The sequence below is a fragment of the Protomyctophum parallelum genome, assembly GCF_964188405.1.
Source record: "Protomyctophum parallelum genome assembly, chromosome: 12".
Taxonomy (NCBI): Eukaryota; Metazoa; Chordata; class Actinopteri; order Myctophiformes; family Myctophidae; genus Protomyctophum; species Protomyctophum parallelum.
The window spans coordinates 34,278,167-34,297,093 of record NC_139712.1 but is presented as its reverse complement, the minus strand read 5'-3'; the positions used below and the strand labels follow the sequence as shown (position 1 = coordinate 34,297,093).

At 43.2% G+C, this 18,927-nt stretch overlaps 1 protein-coding gene across 1 annotated transcript in view; it reads right to left on the bottom strand.

Moving 5' to 3' along the window:
* Positions 1–3,635: 3,635 nt before the first annotated feature.
* The window catches only part of pmfbp1 (polyamine modulated factor 1 binding protein 1), a 137,856-nt gene continuing 122,564 nt past the window's right edge, over positions 3,636–18,927 (bottom strand). Inside the window, exons 23-24 of the mRNA XM_083777761.1 lie at positions 10,938–11,040; positions 3,636–3,798 (exon numbers count right to left, since the gene is read on the bottom strand). Coding sequence (XP_083633887.1) covers positions 3,691–3,798; positions 10,938–11,040 — 211 coding nt within the window. The 3' untranslated portion in view covers positions 3,636–3,690. The remainder of the gene's footprint in view (positions 3,799–10,937; positions 11,041–18,927) is intronic.

Sequence of the window (18,927 nt, the reverse complement as noted above, 5' to 3'; positions counted from 1 at the left end):
GGCCTGCGTGGTTTATCGTTGGTTGCTGGGCCTGTGTCGCACTTGGAAAATAGCCCATCTACGAGCACACAGCGCGTCACAGCACGTCACGTTGTGGGCTTGTAGATCGGCTATTTCCCCATGCGCTACTAAGTGTAACTGCAGGCTGTATTGGTTCTGCCTGGCTCCGGCACTCTGCTGGGTGTATTTAAAGTTGCAGCTTCAAGCGGGATTTCCACTACCTGCATGGCGGCCCTCTGCGTGGTTTAATGGCTGGAAGCGTGACATGGTGCAACGCTGGGGTTAGGGGTACGATTCCCGCTGGGGGCCCACACACATGCTGCAACCGTTCTCATTACACAACGTTGTAAGCTAAGGATTGTACAGACCCTCCCATGACCTTTTGCTTTAATGCTGTTGGGTTTGATTCCAATTATACTGCTGAGTGCTGACGCCTTCAGGGAGACACTGCCATTAGTAAGCTATTTTTACTTTTATAGAATGGGCTAGTGCGTACATCATGATTTCTCCCTGTCGAATCAGAAGAACCTGACATTTTCAATTGCACATACTAGGCATAGGCATTTTGACCTTTTAATGTGGACGATTTATTGTCCATGACGTGACAGAGACGTCATATCAATAAATAAACTTGTATGGGCAGATCAAATGTCTATTCTATATATCTCATTATGAACAGCGGTTATATTTGTTTTAGGTATTGTAAACTATAGGCTATTGAATGAAAATCACAAATTATATCAAAGTGATTTATTTAATTAATATTCTTAATTGACACACATTTCGGTCACATATTTGAATGTCATGCTGCAAGCTATATTGTGATAGTAGTCATTGCTATAGACTCTAGTCACTAGAGTATAGATAGATAGATAGTGATATTCATTAACAGAAGTCTCGCTGTCTCTCCATCTCTTAGTTTAATACACTGGAGTCTCAAATGGCACTGGTGCATGAAAAGGATAGCATTTAGTATTTTGTAACAAAACAGAAAATATATCTTCAGGTGGGTTGCCAATTTCAGCTATAATCATGGAGAGGAGAGTTAATTATATTCCTTTATTTCTGTGTGTCGTCACTTCCAGTTCCACTTGTTTAATCGAGTTCCCTCTCCTGATTGGATCAAATTGGTATCTGACCAGATCATGCATTTTCCGTGGTCAGATGGCTGGGCCCTGAATGATCCAGAAAAGGTTGAGAAAACCACACAGACTCTACCGACTGTGAACTGTCCATTCTGACACGACAACCCACAGTGAAAACAAACTGACTTCTCTGCAGTCGCTACAGTGTGTGAGTCTCGGCTCCATTGGTTTACACTTACAGCAGGGCTTATGAACGCTGGTTATGTGATTATTAGCTTGGGAAACCGTACAGAGACAGACCTACATGGGAGGCGAAGACTGCAGCTTGTCTAACGCATGCACACGCACACAGTCTCACAATGTACGCACCACAGCCAAACGATTTGTATATCTCGGAAAAGTTAAATAATGCTTTCTAATGACTATAATAACTGCAGTAACGATTAACAGCTACCCTCTCTCTCTCTCTCTCTCTCTCTCGTGGTTGAAAAAAAGGCCCACACTGTTCACAAACAGCCCGTCTCTAATTTGGGATAAAAAGAAAATACTGACTTGCAATATTTTTGCTGGTTTACCACCGTATTTCCAGGGGGACCACACACGCACACATACACACCCACTCACCCACACGGTGCAGTGCAGTGAGAGGAACCACACACGTTCATTTGATGAAATTAGGTTAGGAAATTTGGTGTGTGTGTGCGCGTGCGTGCATGTGCGTGCGCGTGTGCGTGTGTGTGCCCTGCAGAAAAATTAGGAAAAAAAGCAGCTGGTTCTAACGCTAAACCGTCTTTGTGTGAGAAGAGCTAACGGTGTGGAAATGAAGAGGCTGTAGTGTGTGTGTGTGTGTGTGTGTGTTTTGTGTGAGAGGGCTGACTAATCCCTCCGCAGAGCCAAAACGAGTTAAAAACACATCAAAGGGAAGCTTAACCTCTGTGAAACCTCGCACCGCTTTTTCAAGAACAACAAATGATCGTTCTCCTCATTGTTTCCAGGGGGACTCTTTTCACCGCCGCGCCGCCGCTGACTTTTTCTCGGGCCTGGGATTTTTTTTTCTTTTTCGAAAGCCCGTGGTTTCATTTTTAATGACTGTGCCATTTGTGTCTCATGTGCGTGCACGCGTGTGTGCGCACGTGCGTGTGTATGTGTGTGTGCATGTGAAAGAAAATGTATGTGAGTTTTGGGACTGGGTGTGCGCGATGATGCGTGTGTGTTCGCACATGAAAAGGAGTATTTCTGAGTGTGTGACACTGCAAATGAGAAAAAAACACAAGTTAACAAGGACATGCAGTTCAGCTGAACATCATTAGAATGTGTGACAGATAGAATAGTTATGGACACACGCCGCACCAACAGGGCGAAGATCGCCTTGCTGTCGGGGGGAAACCTTGTATGTCCTAGAAAAATAGCCAATCTACGAGCTTAGTTGTGAGCTTATAGATCTGCTATTTTGACTACTTTTATGTGCGACACAAAAGAAACCAATTGCGGTCCAAGCCGCAGATGTCCCAGAATTGTCATCATCACAGCAGAACCTGCATGGTCTCTCTGTTCGTTCAGCTTTCCTTCCCTATACAGGTATAGCTTCCTCTGAAGGAGCTGCATGTTTGAACACTGCCCACCTGCACGAGCATGACTCGCCTAGAGGAAAACACAGAATTCAGATCATGTCCACACGATAAGAACACAGTACACAAGGACATAAACATTACGGGTGGAGGTTTAGATTTCACAAAGTCATGGCACATGTCTTGTCTTCACAATACAACAGTACAGAGTCCTTCTGCTTCGCCTCTGGACATCCCAAGCTGGGCGAAACCCTCCCAACCAACCTGCTCATAAAGGTTCTGTGTCTTGCTCAAGGACACTTCGGCAGTGGCCACTTGACCTCCTGAGCACTCTTTTTATGCATATTAATCCACATTGATTTAAAAGGCATCAATCATCTAGATACTATTTTATATTACAGAAACAAATTGTAGTAGGTAGTAGTGTCCTATCATTGATACATTTACAGCAAATGGTGTGTGTGTGTGCGTGCGTGCGTGCACGTGATATTTCTGTCCCTTCTGTAGTGAGTGACTTGAGGATTGTGTGTGTGTGTGTGTGTGTGTGTGTGTGTGTGTGTGTGTGTGTGTGTGTGTGTGGTAAACCCTGCTAGCCGGTGGCTGTGGAGCCCGCTATGCAGCACAGAGGCAGCGTAGGACATGGCTTTGACCCCGGAGGCATTAACCTCAACCTGGCTGCACTCCCTGCTGACAGAGGTCAATGAGGAAGTCTTCTTGGGATGTGTGTGTGTGTGTGTGCCTGTGTGTGTGTGTGTGTGTGTGCGTGTGCGTGTGTGTGTGGGTGGATACATTGAGTCCGATCTCCTCTCGTCCTACTAGGCTCAAATGTCCTCCAGTGAGGTGGAGAGAGAGAGAGAGAGAGAAAGAGTGCGCTCTGTGAGCGGTCTCCTGCCGTGCCGCAACCCCCGTGGTGGCCGGCGGGGAGGTCTCTGATGGCCTCCGCCAGGCTCCGCTGAGGAGGCCACCCCGCGCCGGGTTGGGCAGAGGGGACGGTGCCCGAGAGACGGGGACAGACAGACGTGCATGGACGGGCAGCGTCACTGGGTGGGTGGAGGGGGGAGCAGGCGCTCGGCTCGTTTGCGCGCGGCCCTCTCCGCTCGCAGCTGCCTACACAGTCGCTGGTTCTCCTCGCCGAGGGCGCTTAGCTGGAGAGCGAGAACGAGAGGTGCAGAACACAGAAGGAAGAGGAGAGAGAGAGAGAGAGAGAGAGAGAGAGAGAGAGAGAGAGAGAGAGAGAGAGAGTCAGAGGGAACGAGGGGAGGAGAATGAAAGATAAGGAGATATATCTGATTAGAGACAGAGTACATGCAAGTGTCTCTATAAACAATTACAGGCCACAAGGTCTCACAAAAGCACCGGTTCTCAATGTGGCGTCCGTAGACCAGCACAGGACTGTAAGAGAACGTACACAATACACATGGAATGGTTTAATGTATTTGTATTTTGTACTGCATTGTGTGGCACAACATGAGTTTTGAGTGCAGTTTGTCCATTACATGCAATCTCCCTCCATTTGTAGCTACCTAATTATTTCCATCACACCAAATAAATAATTCTACATCTCATCCATTAGCTTTTACACTGTTGTGTATTTCAACCAGTAGTTTCCCAGGCTCAATGCCCTAACTCTCAACTATAGTTCATGAAACACGTCATAAGAGTCTTATCAACCTGGTAAAAACACAACACAATTTTCAGTCATTCAAACATAGAAACACTTCACCATGTCAGCTAGCTCTGGTCCATATGGCTCTAATGCCTTCATTAGAGATATGGGACTATTCTCTACTACGTACACTCGCATGAAATGCAGACCAGCCTCTCTTCTGTAGCGGGAATATAAAGAATGTTCTAGTCTCACCAATACAAAGGCGGCTTGTGTAATTAGAAAGCCTACTTTCCTTAGTGGACACACTCTGAGCCCCCCACCACACGTATAAAATGCACTTTTTGGCCAGAAAGGGATTTTCTTTCATGTGAAGGAAAGAATCTTGTCTATGACCTTTTTGACAGGCCCGGACCTTCATCATAACAGATCTAAAGTCGGTCAGATTCATGTCTCATTTCCTTCTGCATACTACGAACAAACAAGAAAACTAAGAAACAAATCACAACTTCACGGATTGTATTGTCCCTCGGCGAACTTGGCGAGGGACGGCGGATGGTTATTTTTGATGATGATGATCATCGGTCAGATGAAACAATGCAAATACACGCTGGTGTGGAACTGAAGGGGCACAGCAACACCACCGTCCCTCTGCGAACTCGGCTAGCCGCGTTGGAACGTACATAGATGGATAAATAATGACAATTTACAATTTAGGCATTTAGCAGACGCTCTTAATCCAGAGCGACTTACAATAAGCAAGAACAAAAGCATGGGAATACATCACAAAAAAGCATTTATCATAAAACATGCGTAAGCTAAGAAAGTAACAGTGGAATATCTATATTATGAGACTATACATATAAACTATATATACTACTATGCTATACATATGTACTATGGCGTGCTATGACTATATAAAATGCAATTATAGTGCTGTCTACATAACATGCTATAAGTCTGTATCAGATGCTATCTAACAGAAATGCTATCTAAGGGGGTAGGGTAAGTGCTATGGGCCATGATGGAGTCTAAAAAGGTGGGTTTTCAGACTACGGCGGAAGATTGGGAGTGATGCTGCAGTCCCAATCTTCCGCCGTAGTCTGAAATGACAATGCGTCTTTGCTTTGTTTCATCTGCCCGTCTGGCGTCTGCCTGATCCGTCATCATCATTATCATCATAAAAAATAAACAAAACAGTAGTAATGTAGCCCCAATATGTTCCCTCAGTCCCTATGCTCATTCTGTAGCTAATTCAAAAGCCAATTACCGACGAAGGGTAGATGGGATCAATGTGTACTTTTTTCATTCAGGGCTTTCATTTGGTCAATTTTGGTGTATAGTATGTATAGGATATTCTTTGTGTTCATTTTTATATCTGCCTGTCAGGTTGGTCCTCCAATGCTATCAGCAATAGCATCAGAGGTTCCAAGGCTGAGGAAATAACTTTAGCAAGCTTTGTGTTAAACCAATGCAATGATTGTTGTTGAGGTAAGGTTGTGTTCATGCATCTGCCTGGGTGACAGCAGACTGCTGGGCGAGCGCTGGTGCTTTGGCATGGGGGGTCAGATCAATATATGGAATGAATTCTCCATATATGGAGATCTAAGGGTTTGAAGTCAGATATAGAGTTGCTGGCCGGCTCCATACAGTATATGCAGAATAAATTGCAGATATGGAGATCTAAGGGTCTCCATGATGTCACGTGATGTCACGAGGCATGATCATATATGGAGACGTGACATCACGAGGCGTGACCATATATTGAGACGTGATGTCACGAGGTGTGACCATATATGGAGGCGTGGGTGACTAACTAACTAACTAACAGACGGACGGGAGAGACAGGTTTTCACAGTAAATGCGACATACAGTACGGTCGTAACCAAACATATATTAGCCACTTCAGCCCTACAGTATATATTTCAGCCTTTTGAAAATAGCCTCTACAATCTACAAGCTCATGATCAGCCATTTCTAAAATATTTTGTATAATTATTTTATATATTTGAAAACGTGTGAATAAGGACAATGTACATAATGAGTCCTTTTTACTTTTACTTACGTAGGCCTACATTTTCACTTGTTCTAGTATTTCTACACGTATAGGCCCTACTATAACTTTAATTAAAAATAAAAATAGGAGTACTTTTTCCACCAGTGGTTTTAGACATAGGAGGTTTCCACCTGACAGCGACAACGAAATGGGACGTGGTTGCGTGGGGGGGGGGGTTCTGTTCTGGCAGTGAGGAGGAGGAGGGGGCGTGTGATGGTGTGAATCTCCAACATGAAAACAGCCAATTTGAAGCGATCAGAAGAGGTCGATTCCGCACAGAATCATCCGTGACACAAAACAAAATTGCAGGTTGTCAGAACATGATTGAGTCTCCCACCCAAAAAAAATAAAAACACAATTACACAGCGGCTAAATGGAGGAGGATGTCTGGGGGGGATTGGGGGGGCGTACTATGAGTTAACAGTGTTTTTGAATCTAAGAAAGAGAATAAAAGAAACAACATTTTCTCTGCGAGGCATTGTGATAATGTGCAGTAATGTGTCACTCTGAGTTGTTCGGAGGCAGATCAAAGTGAAAGTAAGTCTAGAGACAAAGAGGAACACTATGTATGAGAAGCACATATGTGTGTGCGTGCGTGCGTGCGTGACAAATCCAGAGCCGTAGTTAGAGAGTGATGTACACAAATCACAACATTTTAATCTATAATACATTGTGAGCTTCTAGATAAGCAATGTTTTCGGTGAGTGTCATCACCGCAATACTAAGTATAAAATAGAGAAAACTCTAAGCCCAAACCCCTTAGTCTACTGTAACCTCTAAATGTCTAATCCAACCTCAATGTTTTACTAAGCCCGACTCCCATAATCATTCAATTATCAATCAATTGTCAATAATATCATTTGTAACCAGAAAACATTTGTGAGGACCAGGAAAATGGTCCTCAAAATGTCTCTTTCTAGCATTCTATACATCATACATGGGCCACGTCATACTTAATGTGGCCCTCAGGTTAATATCAGAATACTGATACTGATTTGCAAACATGACCCGCTTTAATTACTTCAGTTTAAATTATATAGCGTAATGAGTGTATTAAAATGTTATTCTTTTTTTGTATGTCCAATGTTAAAGGAGAATTCCATACTAAAAGGCTTTCTTACCTTTATTTGTAGTTGTTACGTCCCCACCAAAGGTCTTATTTTATGCAAAAATGCATTATTGGCTATTTCCTCAAGCCAATTTACCATAAGCCCTCAATAAATTGTATTGAATTGCATTGAATTTGATGGGGCTATGGGGTGTTGTGCTAATTCGCTTATTTCCATCGCTCAAAAATGTATATATCCTCTCTTCATAATCTAATTAGTATCCCAAGCGGCACACTTTACTACTTATTTCAATGGAAATTAGCGAATTAGCACAAAAACCCAACCCCCATTGAGGGCTTATGGTAGGGGAAATAGCCAATAATGCACTTTTGCACAAAATAACACTTGGACCTCTTTGGTGGGGACGTAACAATAAAGGTAAGAAAGCTTCTAGTATGGAATTCTCCTTTAACTAGGCTATAATTAAAAGCATTTGGAACTAAATACAAATTATACTTTTCAGGATTCCAATTGAAAAATATAGCAAAATAAAAGGATTTCAATTAAAATAATAGCAAAAATAGCTGATCTACTGTACAAGCTCAAAACGTGTCGCACTGCGACACGTTTTGAGCTTGTAGATCGGCTATTTTTGCTACGAGAGTAATATGCAATATGGCCTTCTGGAGTGAGTGTGGAAATATAGTGGCCCTCTCCATTGTCAAAGTTGCCCACCCCTGTTCTACATTACTTTTGTGGGCACATTTTTCCCCTCAAAAGTACGCGAACACACACCTCCTCCAAATTGAGCGGCTTCCTATAATGGCTGAAACTGAGCAATACCTCGCTAACTGCTTGGCTCTCCTTTTTGAAAGGCCGGCCATTTGTAAGCCCCTCACAACCAACTTATGGACATGCCCTAGGCTGCCAAAGATAAAAACTAAAAGTTTACATCTGTAGCCTACAGTGTAGCTGTGAGATGGTCTGCATTAGCTGCTGATACTTCAGCACTTTGGTTAGAAAGGCGCACACACACACACACACACACACACACACACACACACACACACACACACACACACACACACACACACACACAGGTCAATAACAGACAGACGTTGAGTGCCAATTAGAAAGAGTCTGGCGTTATACAGAGGACGAGGGAAATTAAACACGTCCTCCTTCAATAGCCAGTTAATTGCAAAATGTCAAGCTGACTGTTTCTCAGTGTGAAAACACAGACAGCGCTCTGGGCATAATGTGAAACCAGGCTGCTTAAGATTCACATCAAAGAGAGGAACGGGAATGTTTCAAACACATGGACGCCGCCATCATTGGCAGTTCGAGGGTTACACTGAGGAACCGGCGATTTTTCGGTTCACAGATGCAATAGGCTACGTTTATTATGAGTTAGTGAGAGTTTGTGTGTGTGTGTGTGTGTGTGTGTGTGTGTGCGCGTGCGTGTGTGTGTGTGTGTGTGTGTGTGTGTGTGTGCATGCGTGCCTGTACCAGCCATGACAGGCAATGGACAAGGACAGGCAATGGACTAGTGTAAATTAACTGTCACCTATTTCCTTTCCTTGTCAATGTGTGTGTGTGTGTGTGTGTGTGTGTGTGTGTGTGTGTGTGTGCATGTGCGTGTGTGTGTGTGTGCCTGACCATGTCCAATGCCGGATCGATTTGTGTAATGATTCACACCCAAGATTAAGAGGTGGCTGCACCTGACCTGTTAAACAACACCTCTCTCTCACACACACACACACACACACACACACACACACACACACACACACACACACACACACACACACACACACTCCCCCATCTATTACCTCTCTCTCTCACTATTATACGTACACTGTACCATTCGAACTTAAAGCAGCAAATGAAAACAAAATTACATTCATCTTTTACTTTTACTAATGACAACCTAAAACATGAACCTCGGTTGAAAAAAACTAAAGTTGTCTTTTACAAGTTCATCACACTCATGATTAAAGAGAGAGAGATAGAGACAGAGAGAGAGAGAGAGAGAGAGAGAGAGATGGAGAGAGAGAGAGAGAGAGAGAGAGAGAGAGAGAGAGAGAGAGAGAGAGGAGAGAGAGAGAGAGAGAGAGAGATGACCCGTTTGGAACCTCCAGTGCAGCAGAGGGTGAGAGGGCGATGAGCAGCGGAGGAGTCTCTTCTCGTCTCCTCAGCATGCGGAAGTTGAATAACTTTCTTATATTAATTTGCTTTGAGCTTCTCTAAGTTCTCTTTCACCTCGTTGAGGTGAACACTGTTGTTGGGATCCATCATCTATTATTTAAAATAATGTAATAATATAATATAATTGCACGTCAGTGTTTTCATAATCAGCCCGTCCTGGCTTGCCTTGGCCTTGCATTGCATATAGCTCTTCATGTCACTGCTACACTAACCTGATCCTAGGTCAGCCTGAGCATTGCGTAGCTCTTCATGTCACTGCTACACTAACCTGATCCTAGGTCAGCCTGAACTATCACACAAGTTAAACAGCATTTCAGTTTGTTGCGTTTTATCCTGCAGCGGACAGTGAGAGAGAGAGAGAGAGAGAGAGAGTCACACACATCCAATCAGCATTGACGTGCCTACATAATAGGTGACGCTTGGAAATCAGGACTCAAATGGAAGACGAATAGACTCTAGAAATAAATAATAATAAACAAACAAAAGTCAGCTGAGCGGAGCGAGTCACACTGGATTCCAGGCATTCCACCCACCCTGCCCCGGAGTGTTGGAGAACTGAAGCTCAGATAGTTTTTCATTCTTCTCTCCTTTGGTAATTTGTTGGCTTCTTGGGAAGTGTGTGCGAATATTCCTCTGTGTGTGTGCGTGTGCGCGTGGGTGCGTTTCTTATCGCAGCGGGCCATTTCCCTATGCTGTCACGGAGCGATATAGCTGATATACGTCCTTCTCTCGCGTTCATGAAAGGGGATTTATTTAGAGCTGTAAACAAATGTCATCGCTTTCTTCCAGAGACGATGTGTCCCCTCCCTCCACACCCCCAACCTCACCATGCCCCTCCCTCCCTCCAATTTTTTTTGAATGTCCAGAAACGATATTTACAAACTGTGGGACGTGCATATATTCTTTTCCTTCTTTATATATGTTTTATGATAAAAAATAATGAATAAAAATAGGTTTATGTTAGGGTTAGACATTAGTGTTGTGAACCAAAAATAGATACCGGTAATCTACAAGATGGCGACGTGTTGTGAACGTGTTGTGAAAATAATTGCAGGCGTGTGTGTGTGTGCGCGTGTGTAAGAGTCACATGGTTGAACGCTTTAGCAAGCTGCACGGCAGGTGGGCCAGTATGCGGTGTGTGTGTGTGTGTGTGTGTGTATATGTGTTGGGCCAAAGAACTGCAGGGATCTTTGCGTGTGCATGAGTGTGTGTGAGAGTGCACATGCACGTGTTGTAGTGCTTCTCACACTGCTGAGCGATTGATGGGCCTAATACATCAATCAGTGACAGATCTGGGCTGTCACAGCATGTGTGTGTGTGTGTGTGTGTGTGTGTGTGTGTGTGTGTGTGTGTGTCTGTTCTTACTTTTTGGTTTAATATTCCGATAGCTTCCAGATTGCTTCGCAGTCTGGTCTGCATGTCTTCTATTCTGCTCAGGTTAAGAGCCATGCAACGCTCCCTCTCTCTGCTGTAACACACAAAAGCGCGCACGCGCACACACACACACACACACACACACACACACACACACACACACACACACACACACACACACACACACACACACGCACACACACACACACACACACACACACACACACACACACACACACACACACACACCTCAAATTACAATACATTTTACAGGTAAACAAATATAATTATAAAGTTCATGGGCACCTAAGGACACACATGGCACCTTCTCCTCCACACAGACAAACTGCCTATAACAGCCGAAACAGAGCAGTATTTGGCAAGTTGTTTGGCTTTGCTCATTGGTCATGCCAGCTATTGTTAGGCCACTCGTGGTCAGCTTACAGTATGTACATGGCCCATGTACAGAAATGTTTATCCTGTTCCATGTACAAATCAAAGACACAGCCCAACTCCAACATCAGGACTTCCTTGTGACAAAAACAACATCAGGTGTATTTGGGGTGTTAGCAAAGACATCGCATGCACAACTAAACCAATCCGGTAACACTCTTGAATGTTTATACATTGCTGCACTGGTTGGCATATATTTTCAAACTGCGTCAACAATACGGTCGTGCGGCGAGCAATATATACATTTTGTATGCACTACATGCATTTGTGCATGCAGGCACGCATGCACGCACGCACGCAGGCAGGCAGGCATGCACGTGCACAGAAATACTTTATACACATCGTTAAGAGACAAATGTTTTAAATGAAGTGTTAAATAGCTCTATATTATGGTAGTTCCCAAACTGTGGTGCGTGCACCCCTTGTGGTGCGCGAGCGCCTTGTAGGGGGTGTGCGACATGAAAAGTCTAATGGTGGTGTAATGGTTTTATTTTAAATATATTAACATATTATGCCAATATATGGCAAGTAATGCAGAATATGGCCTATGCTGCATATATTATGCCATATTCAGGTTCATATATGTGCATATATGTGGATAAATAGGAAATGTATGTCTCTATATAGCTTATGCAATTTATATTTCCATGTGAGGGGGTGCGTCAGCTAGGTCAGGAAGTAACAGGGGGTGCATGGCCAAAAAGGTTTGGGAACCGCTGCTATAGTGTTTCTGTGCAGTAATGGGGTCTCCTCATTTAGTAAGCTAGTTAGCCGGGATACCAATTTCATCCAATCAGGAGAGAGAACTCATACAGTGTACAGGATAAACAAGGTAAATTGGAAGTGATGAATCAAACAAATTGGAATTGGCACATAAACATTAGGCTGGTAAATGGGTCTCCTGATTGGAGATTTTGGTGACCCACCTAAATTTGCATTTTCTGTTTACTAGAAGCAGGGGTTCCCAAACGTTTTCATGTCAAGGACCCCCAAATTGACACTAATTAGCCCGCAGACCCCCATTTGAAGAGACCCCAAATGGGCCCCCATAAGAGAAGATTTCTTACGGCTCTAGCAGTGATTCTGAACCTGTTGAAATTCCATTTGTACACTCTCAGGGTTACAGACCCATAAGGGTTCCAAACTATCATTTAGCTGGGGACCCCCTGGAACTCCCTCAAGGACCCCTGGGGGTCCCCGGACCCCACTTTGGGAACCACTGTACTAGAGAGCTGGAGAGACGGTGAGAAGAAAAAGGTATTGTTTTAATAAAACATATTAAATTAACACACTGTTATTGTGTGTAACATTTTATAGTCAATGAAATGTAATCTGTGTTATCATAGCATTCAGTTCTAAATTCTACCCGTCATCTGCAGCAATCATGTTTGGTCATGGGCAGTTCTCATCCATTTTCAACTTGGTGGGTTAGTTTAAGCAAGCATGCTTGTGGTGCCAGTTCAGAGCAGGCAATTTAGCAGAGCTTATATTGCTCAGCCGTATTACCCCTAGGGAAGAGAGTGGATTTGCGAGGGTATGTGATAAACAAATAAACAAATAAGTAAAATAAATAATAGTATGTTCCTAGAGGCCATGGCCAACATGGCACCTCAGTTTGGCCTTCTGCCCCTCAAAAAAGGGGCTGCCACTCCTACAAACACAACAACAAAGATAGACGTTAGACTTCATTTAGGCATTGGTGTAGTGAATCTCAAAGAAATGTACTACACCAAAGGGTAATTATAAGTGCCCGTGTACCTAAAATTCAAAATGACAGTCCATGGTTCCTGCCATTGTAAATGTTTCAAATCTAGCTAAAGCCAGTTTGTCTAATGATACACACAGGGCATTGGCCTGAAAAACCTCCAAAACTGTTTTAATCAAATTCCTACAGGAAATGTGGGGCATAAATAAATCAGCGTACATCATCACAAACCATCTTTATAATAACTTGTTACAAGACCCTAAAATATGGGCAAGCGGAACGGATTCCAGAAATCATTAAATTATATACGAGCGCGTCTATGAAAAGAAAAACATACAAACAACAAGGGCAAAAATTAAGAGCGCAAGAAGCCATTTAAAGATTTTTTTGTGAATGACAAACAAATGTTGGGGTCTATAGCTATCGTCAAGACCACGGGTTTGACTCAAGGAAGGTCCATGAAATTAACGAGAGGATAAAGCCAGCCTTGTACTTTGTCTGCAAAAACAGCCGACCTACAAGCTCACAACGCATTGAATCCGCTACGCATTGTGAGCTTGTAAATCGGCTATTCCTGAAGCATAAATTAGGATTAATGGTGCCCTGGAAGGGCTGAAGCCCCCGCCTTTTTACTCTCATGCCCCAGTAAACCTGTCCAGTTAGCATGCATGAACCCCACCCCCACTTCTAAATACTTTGATGAACCCAAGACTCCTTTAAGCCCATTAAAGTACCACCGTAGAACTCCGGCCATGTAAATTTTCTTGTAAAAAAAGAAAAAAATGCCTGGGATTTTCGACCTCATCTGGATAAAGAGTAGAGGACCAAGCGACCGTCCGTCCCCTTCTGCCCCAGTTGAGCGACCCCGCGCTCGCTCATCAAGACGCTAATAAAATGCCATCCTTGTTCCCCTAGACATGGAAGAACACGCACGCACGCACGCACGCACGCACGCACATAAACTTTTGGCCCCGTTAATGAAAACTTAGAACATTATAAAAAAAGGTCCTAAAAGGCACTTAAGGGAAATGCTAATACGGGCAGACATTTTTCTTTGTATATGAAATGTTTATGAGATTCTCATTAGTGAAACGATGCCTTCTGAGCTCCTGCAGATTTACTGTAGACTCATCCAGGGTCAACCTCAGTCAAGTGACAAATGTGAATAAAAGCACAGATAGAGAAGCCATCCCTACTGTACATTGTTTGGTACACTAAACTTTGTCCATTTTCTTTAATAGAACAATAATGGACAGTGAACCCTGTAATCACCAGGTCAGGCTGAATCGGGTCTCCTAGCTCAGTGGTTCCCAAACCTTTTCATGTCAAGGACCCCCAAAATGACACTCATTAGCCTGCAGACCCCCATTTGAAAAGACATGCCAGTGGACCCCTGTAACGGCGAGCCGTTTGTTATTGTTATTTTTTGGTGTTGTTATTTTCTGATTATGGTTCGTTAAATATGTACTTATCCTTATTTCCATATACAGTAAATATTTACGTTAGCCATTAGTTCGCTCCTTACAGTTGTGGAGCTAAGTGTGTCTATGTCTATCAGGACTGTCAGCAGGACTGTTATTACTGCTGTGTTTACTGTCTCTGTTCAGTCAAGTCCAGGTGAGGAGTGTCCCTTCTCGCCTCCTTGGCCAGGAAACGTCACCTATAAAATATGTATTCATCCTGATGTTCTTTGAGATGACACCGATAACCTCTAGCTGCTTTGCTTTTCATTCTGTTGGTTTAACTTTGCTAATATCCTTTTGTTTTATGTTAGTTCCCTTCGGGAAGGAACGTTAGGTTAAGTTGAAGTTATTCCCCTATTTGTTGTTAGATTTCAGTTAGGTGAGTTTATTGTTTTTGTCTCTCCATTTGTTTTCGAGGGATTGTAAGTTCCACTCAAATATTTATCCTATTTATAATATCGTCTACTGTTTATCCTCTATTATAAATGATTGCTTATATACTTGAAAGTCGATTAACTTCCATCAATGTAATTGAGCCATTTGTATTTATGAAACAAACTCTTGTAACCTTCTTGACTGAAAAGTACAAGACTTTTTTCAAATGTTTCGTGTCCCGTTTATATGCTATGTTTACCCATTATTACCTAGACATTTGGGTCGTAACACCCCAATAAGACCCAATAAGAGAAGATTTGTATGGCTCTAGCAGTGATTCTCAACCATTTTAATTTCCCACTTTGACATGCATTACATGACTCATAGGATTTAATATGGCTATTTCCATAAAGATCCCGAATGAAATATGAACAAGTTGGAATATATTCAAAATATTTTAACAACACAAAACCTGTATGCGGCTCCGTGGCCAAATATATAATTTCATTAACTTCACATGAAACAAGTTGGAGAAGAAATCACTAGTATATGTCCTATTAAAAGTCCTATTTTAGTGTTATTATTATTTATTATGTTGTTTTGTTTTAAACTATGATTATGTAATGATAATTTTTGTTCATTCTACTGCACCTTGTAACTCTTGTATTGAAAGGCGAATAACATTATTTTCTTTTGTTTTAGGGAAAATTCTTCTGAAAATAACGATGATAATAATACTTAATGTCATTTGGCAGAGTCAGTTAAAACTCTTCTTTTCATGCAATAATATGATGCTGAGAACAAAAATACTAAATAAAATAATAATCTTCGGCATCTGGTTGCTGTACATTCGTCCGCTTTTTCCACTTTGTTGGTTTACGAGTTATATTCAAAGCTGAGCACTCATTGCCTCAACCGAGGGCAGTGTCCAGATCAAGCACACCTGCTTTTCTTTCTTTACAAATACAATCTCAGTGTTTATTGGTCGCATTTACTATGAAAACGTGCAAATCCCGTCAGCGTATCACTCAAGGTCCCCATACATGTGACACCTCACTATGACATCTGATGTCATAGTAAATGTGATCTGCTGTCGCAATATGGAGATCCGTGATGTCATTAATAATGGCCAGCAACTCCACATCTGACCTCAAACCCTTAGATCTCCCTTCATGGATACATGTCAGAACCTGCTATATACCTGACATTCCATATGTTGATCTTTCCCCATCCATCCTTCCTCTTCGATGTCTCCCTTTTGACTGATACCTGTCCATTCAAACTCTAGACGGGCCTGCCCCAAAGTTATTAGTGCAACCATGCCCGGCAGCCGGCAAAAAGTTCTCAACAGGCCCAAAAATTAAGGCCCGGACCTCATCAAACCCTGTACACTCAAGGGAATGTCCCCGCTATACCACGCTTAAATCTCCATATACGGAGCTGACCTGTTCTGACATTCCATATGTTGATCTGACCTCATCAAACCATGTATAGTACACGCAAGACATGCTCCTTACATGGCCGTACAGAATTCATTCCATGTTGATCTGGCCCCCCCATGCCAAAGCGCCAGCGCACACCCAGCAGTCTGCCGTCAATGAGGCGGATGTGCACGCTTCTCACCCTTAAGCGTCTTACTGGTATATCTGTTATAAAACCAACAGATACAAACTCTCATGCATACCCTCAGCCATTTCACAGCTAAACTCCAAAAGTAAAATAAACATAAAACATAGGTAAATATGGCTTTAATTTATGTAGAATATCCAGTAATTTATTGCAATTGCAATAATTCATTGCAAAAACCAACTTACAGTATAGTTGAGTTCAAGTACTGTAGTACTGTGTTTTTTTTGTAGATGATGTATATGATGTATGTATTTTTTAGGACTACTGTCTGTAAAGAAAGCAACATAAAGGTTTTTATGCACTTCTATGTTTTTTATTTCTTATAGTATGTTGTGTTTGATTGTGTATTACTGTGGGTTAGTACAGTTTTTACTGCCGAACAAACAATTGGCCCTCTGGGGAAAAATACAAGTTCTACTCGACTTGACTCGACTTGACAAACTGTAGAGAAGCTACAACAAGCGCCGTGGTAAACTCCCAGGCACGCTCCTAGAGTGCACACAGAATCCAGAGTGCCACGACGTTGTCATCGTCACATAACTCAGGCGTGTGCTCGGGAGCTTGGTAATGCGGTTCTCGGGCAGATCATGAAACATCATCGCCTCGCGGAGCAAAGACGACCCAGAGATTTATGTGCGCGGTAGGCCGGGAGGCTCGTGCTGAGTGCCTCGCCTGGCACGTCGCCTGAGTAAACGCGGCGCGTCTGTGTTTACACACAAACGCGTGTGTGTGCAATTAGCGGCCTAACCCAATCAGTGTCTGTATAATTGCAGTCATTAGCGTTGGGGCCAAGCTGCCATGTCAACTAAGCCAGGCAGTAAACTACGCCTGCTCTTCCTTCAGCTCCACCTCACTCTCGTCTCCGTCTTTCTTTTCCTTGCTCTGTGAGATTCTTTATGAGTCTCTCTCTGTATTCACAAACAATCCCCCCTCCCTTTATCTTTCCATATTTTCTACTAATCCCCTACTGTGATCTTTGTGTGTTGTTAATTAAACTGATGGTTTATGAGACAGTGATTCTCAAAGTGGGGTCCGGGGAACCCCCAGGGGTCCTTGGGGGGAACCCCCAGGGGTCCTTGGGGGGAACCCCCAGGGGTCCTTGGGGGGAACCCCCAGGGGTCCTTGGGGGGAACCCCCAGGGGTCCTTGGGGGGAACCCCCAGGGGTCCTTGGGGGGAACCCCTCCTTGGGGAGGTTTCCACAAGCGCTTGTAATTGGGAATATAAGATGATGAAGATAAATTAGTATTAGTGCTTATTTATTTTTCCAGCTTTCCATCCAACAACCACTCACACGCACACACGCACACACGCGCGCGCGCGCGCACACGCACACGCACACACACACACACACACACACACACACACACACACACACACACACACACACACACACAACTGTGACCAACTCTTAGTGAAGAGAGTCCCTCCTTCCTGTCAACCTTCATCCCAATCCTCTCCACTCCTCCTCCTCCTCCTCCTCCTCCTCCTCTCTCCGTGTGATAGTTATTGATACAAACTGCCATCCACCACGCTATCGTGTGTGAGAATGTGACACTCCAGCCTGCCTTGGAACAGAGGCGGGCAATATTGTCATCAATTTCTTTAATAATAAAGTCACATCTTATCAACCTTCAGTTGATTACTGTCAGCGATAGACCCCCACAGACCCCACCCCGCACGTTTGGATTACTGTACTTGTGAGGACGTCCACATTTCAGGACCGCAATCTTTATGCATGTCATTTGAAAAACACAATTGACAGTTTTTTAACCAATAATGCAAAGCCGAACAAAATCGATCTACAAGCTCGCAACGTGTCATGCTGTTGTGACGCGTTGTGAGCTTGTACATACAGTAAGCCATTTAAAGGAGAATTCCATGCTAGAAGGCTTTCTTACCTTTATTTGTAGTTGTTACGTCCCTACCAAAGAGGTCCAGGTGTTATTTTGTGCAAAAGCGCATTATTGGCTATTTCCCCTACCATAAGCCCTCAATGAATTGAATTGAATTGCATTGAAATGAATGGGGCATTGGGGTGTTGTGCTAATTCCCTTATTTCCATCGCTCAAAAATAAATTGTTTTTGTATATAATCCTCTCTTCATAATGTAAGTAGTATCCCAAGCGGCACACTTTACTACTGTACTCCCAGAGTAAAAGGGGCGCCCAACAACCACCTGGCATTTAATGAAGAAACATACATGTACATTTTGCTGTATCCGTCATGTATATATCCCCGCCTCCCACCCCCCATCAAGGTCATAAGAAGACAAATAGAACAAACAAATAAAGACAAAAACAGTACAAGACAGTACAAAATAATTAGTAAACTGGTATTGAGAGTATGAGCATAGTA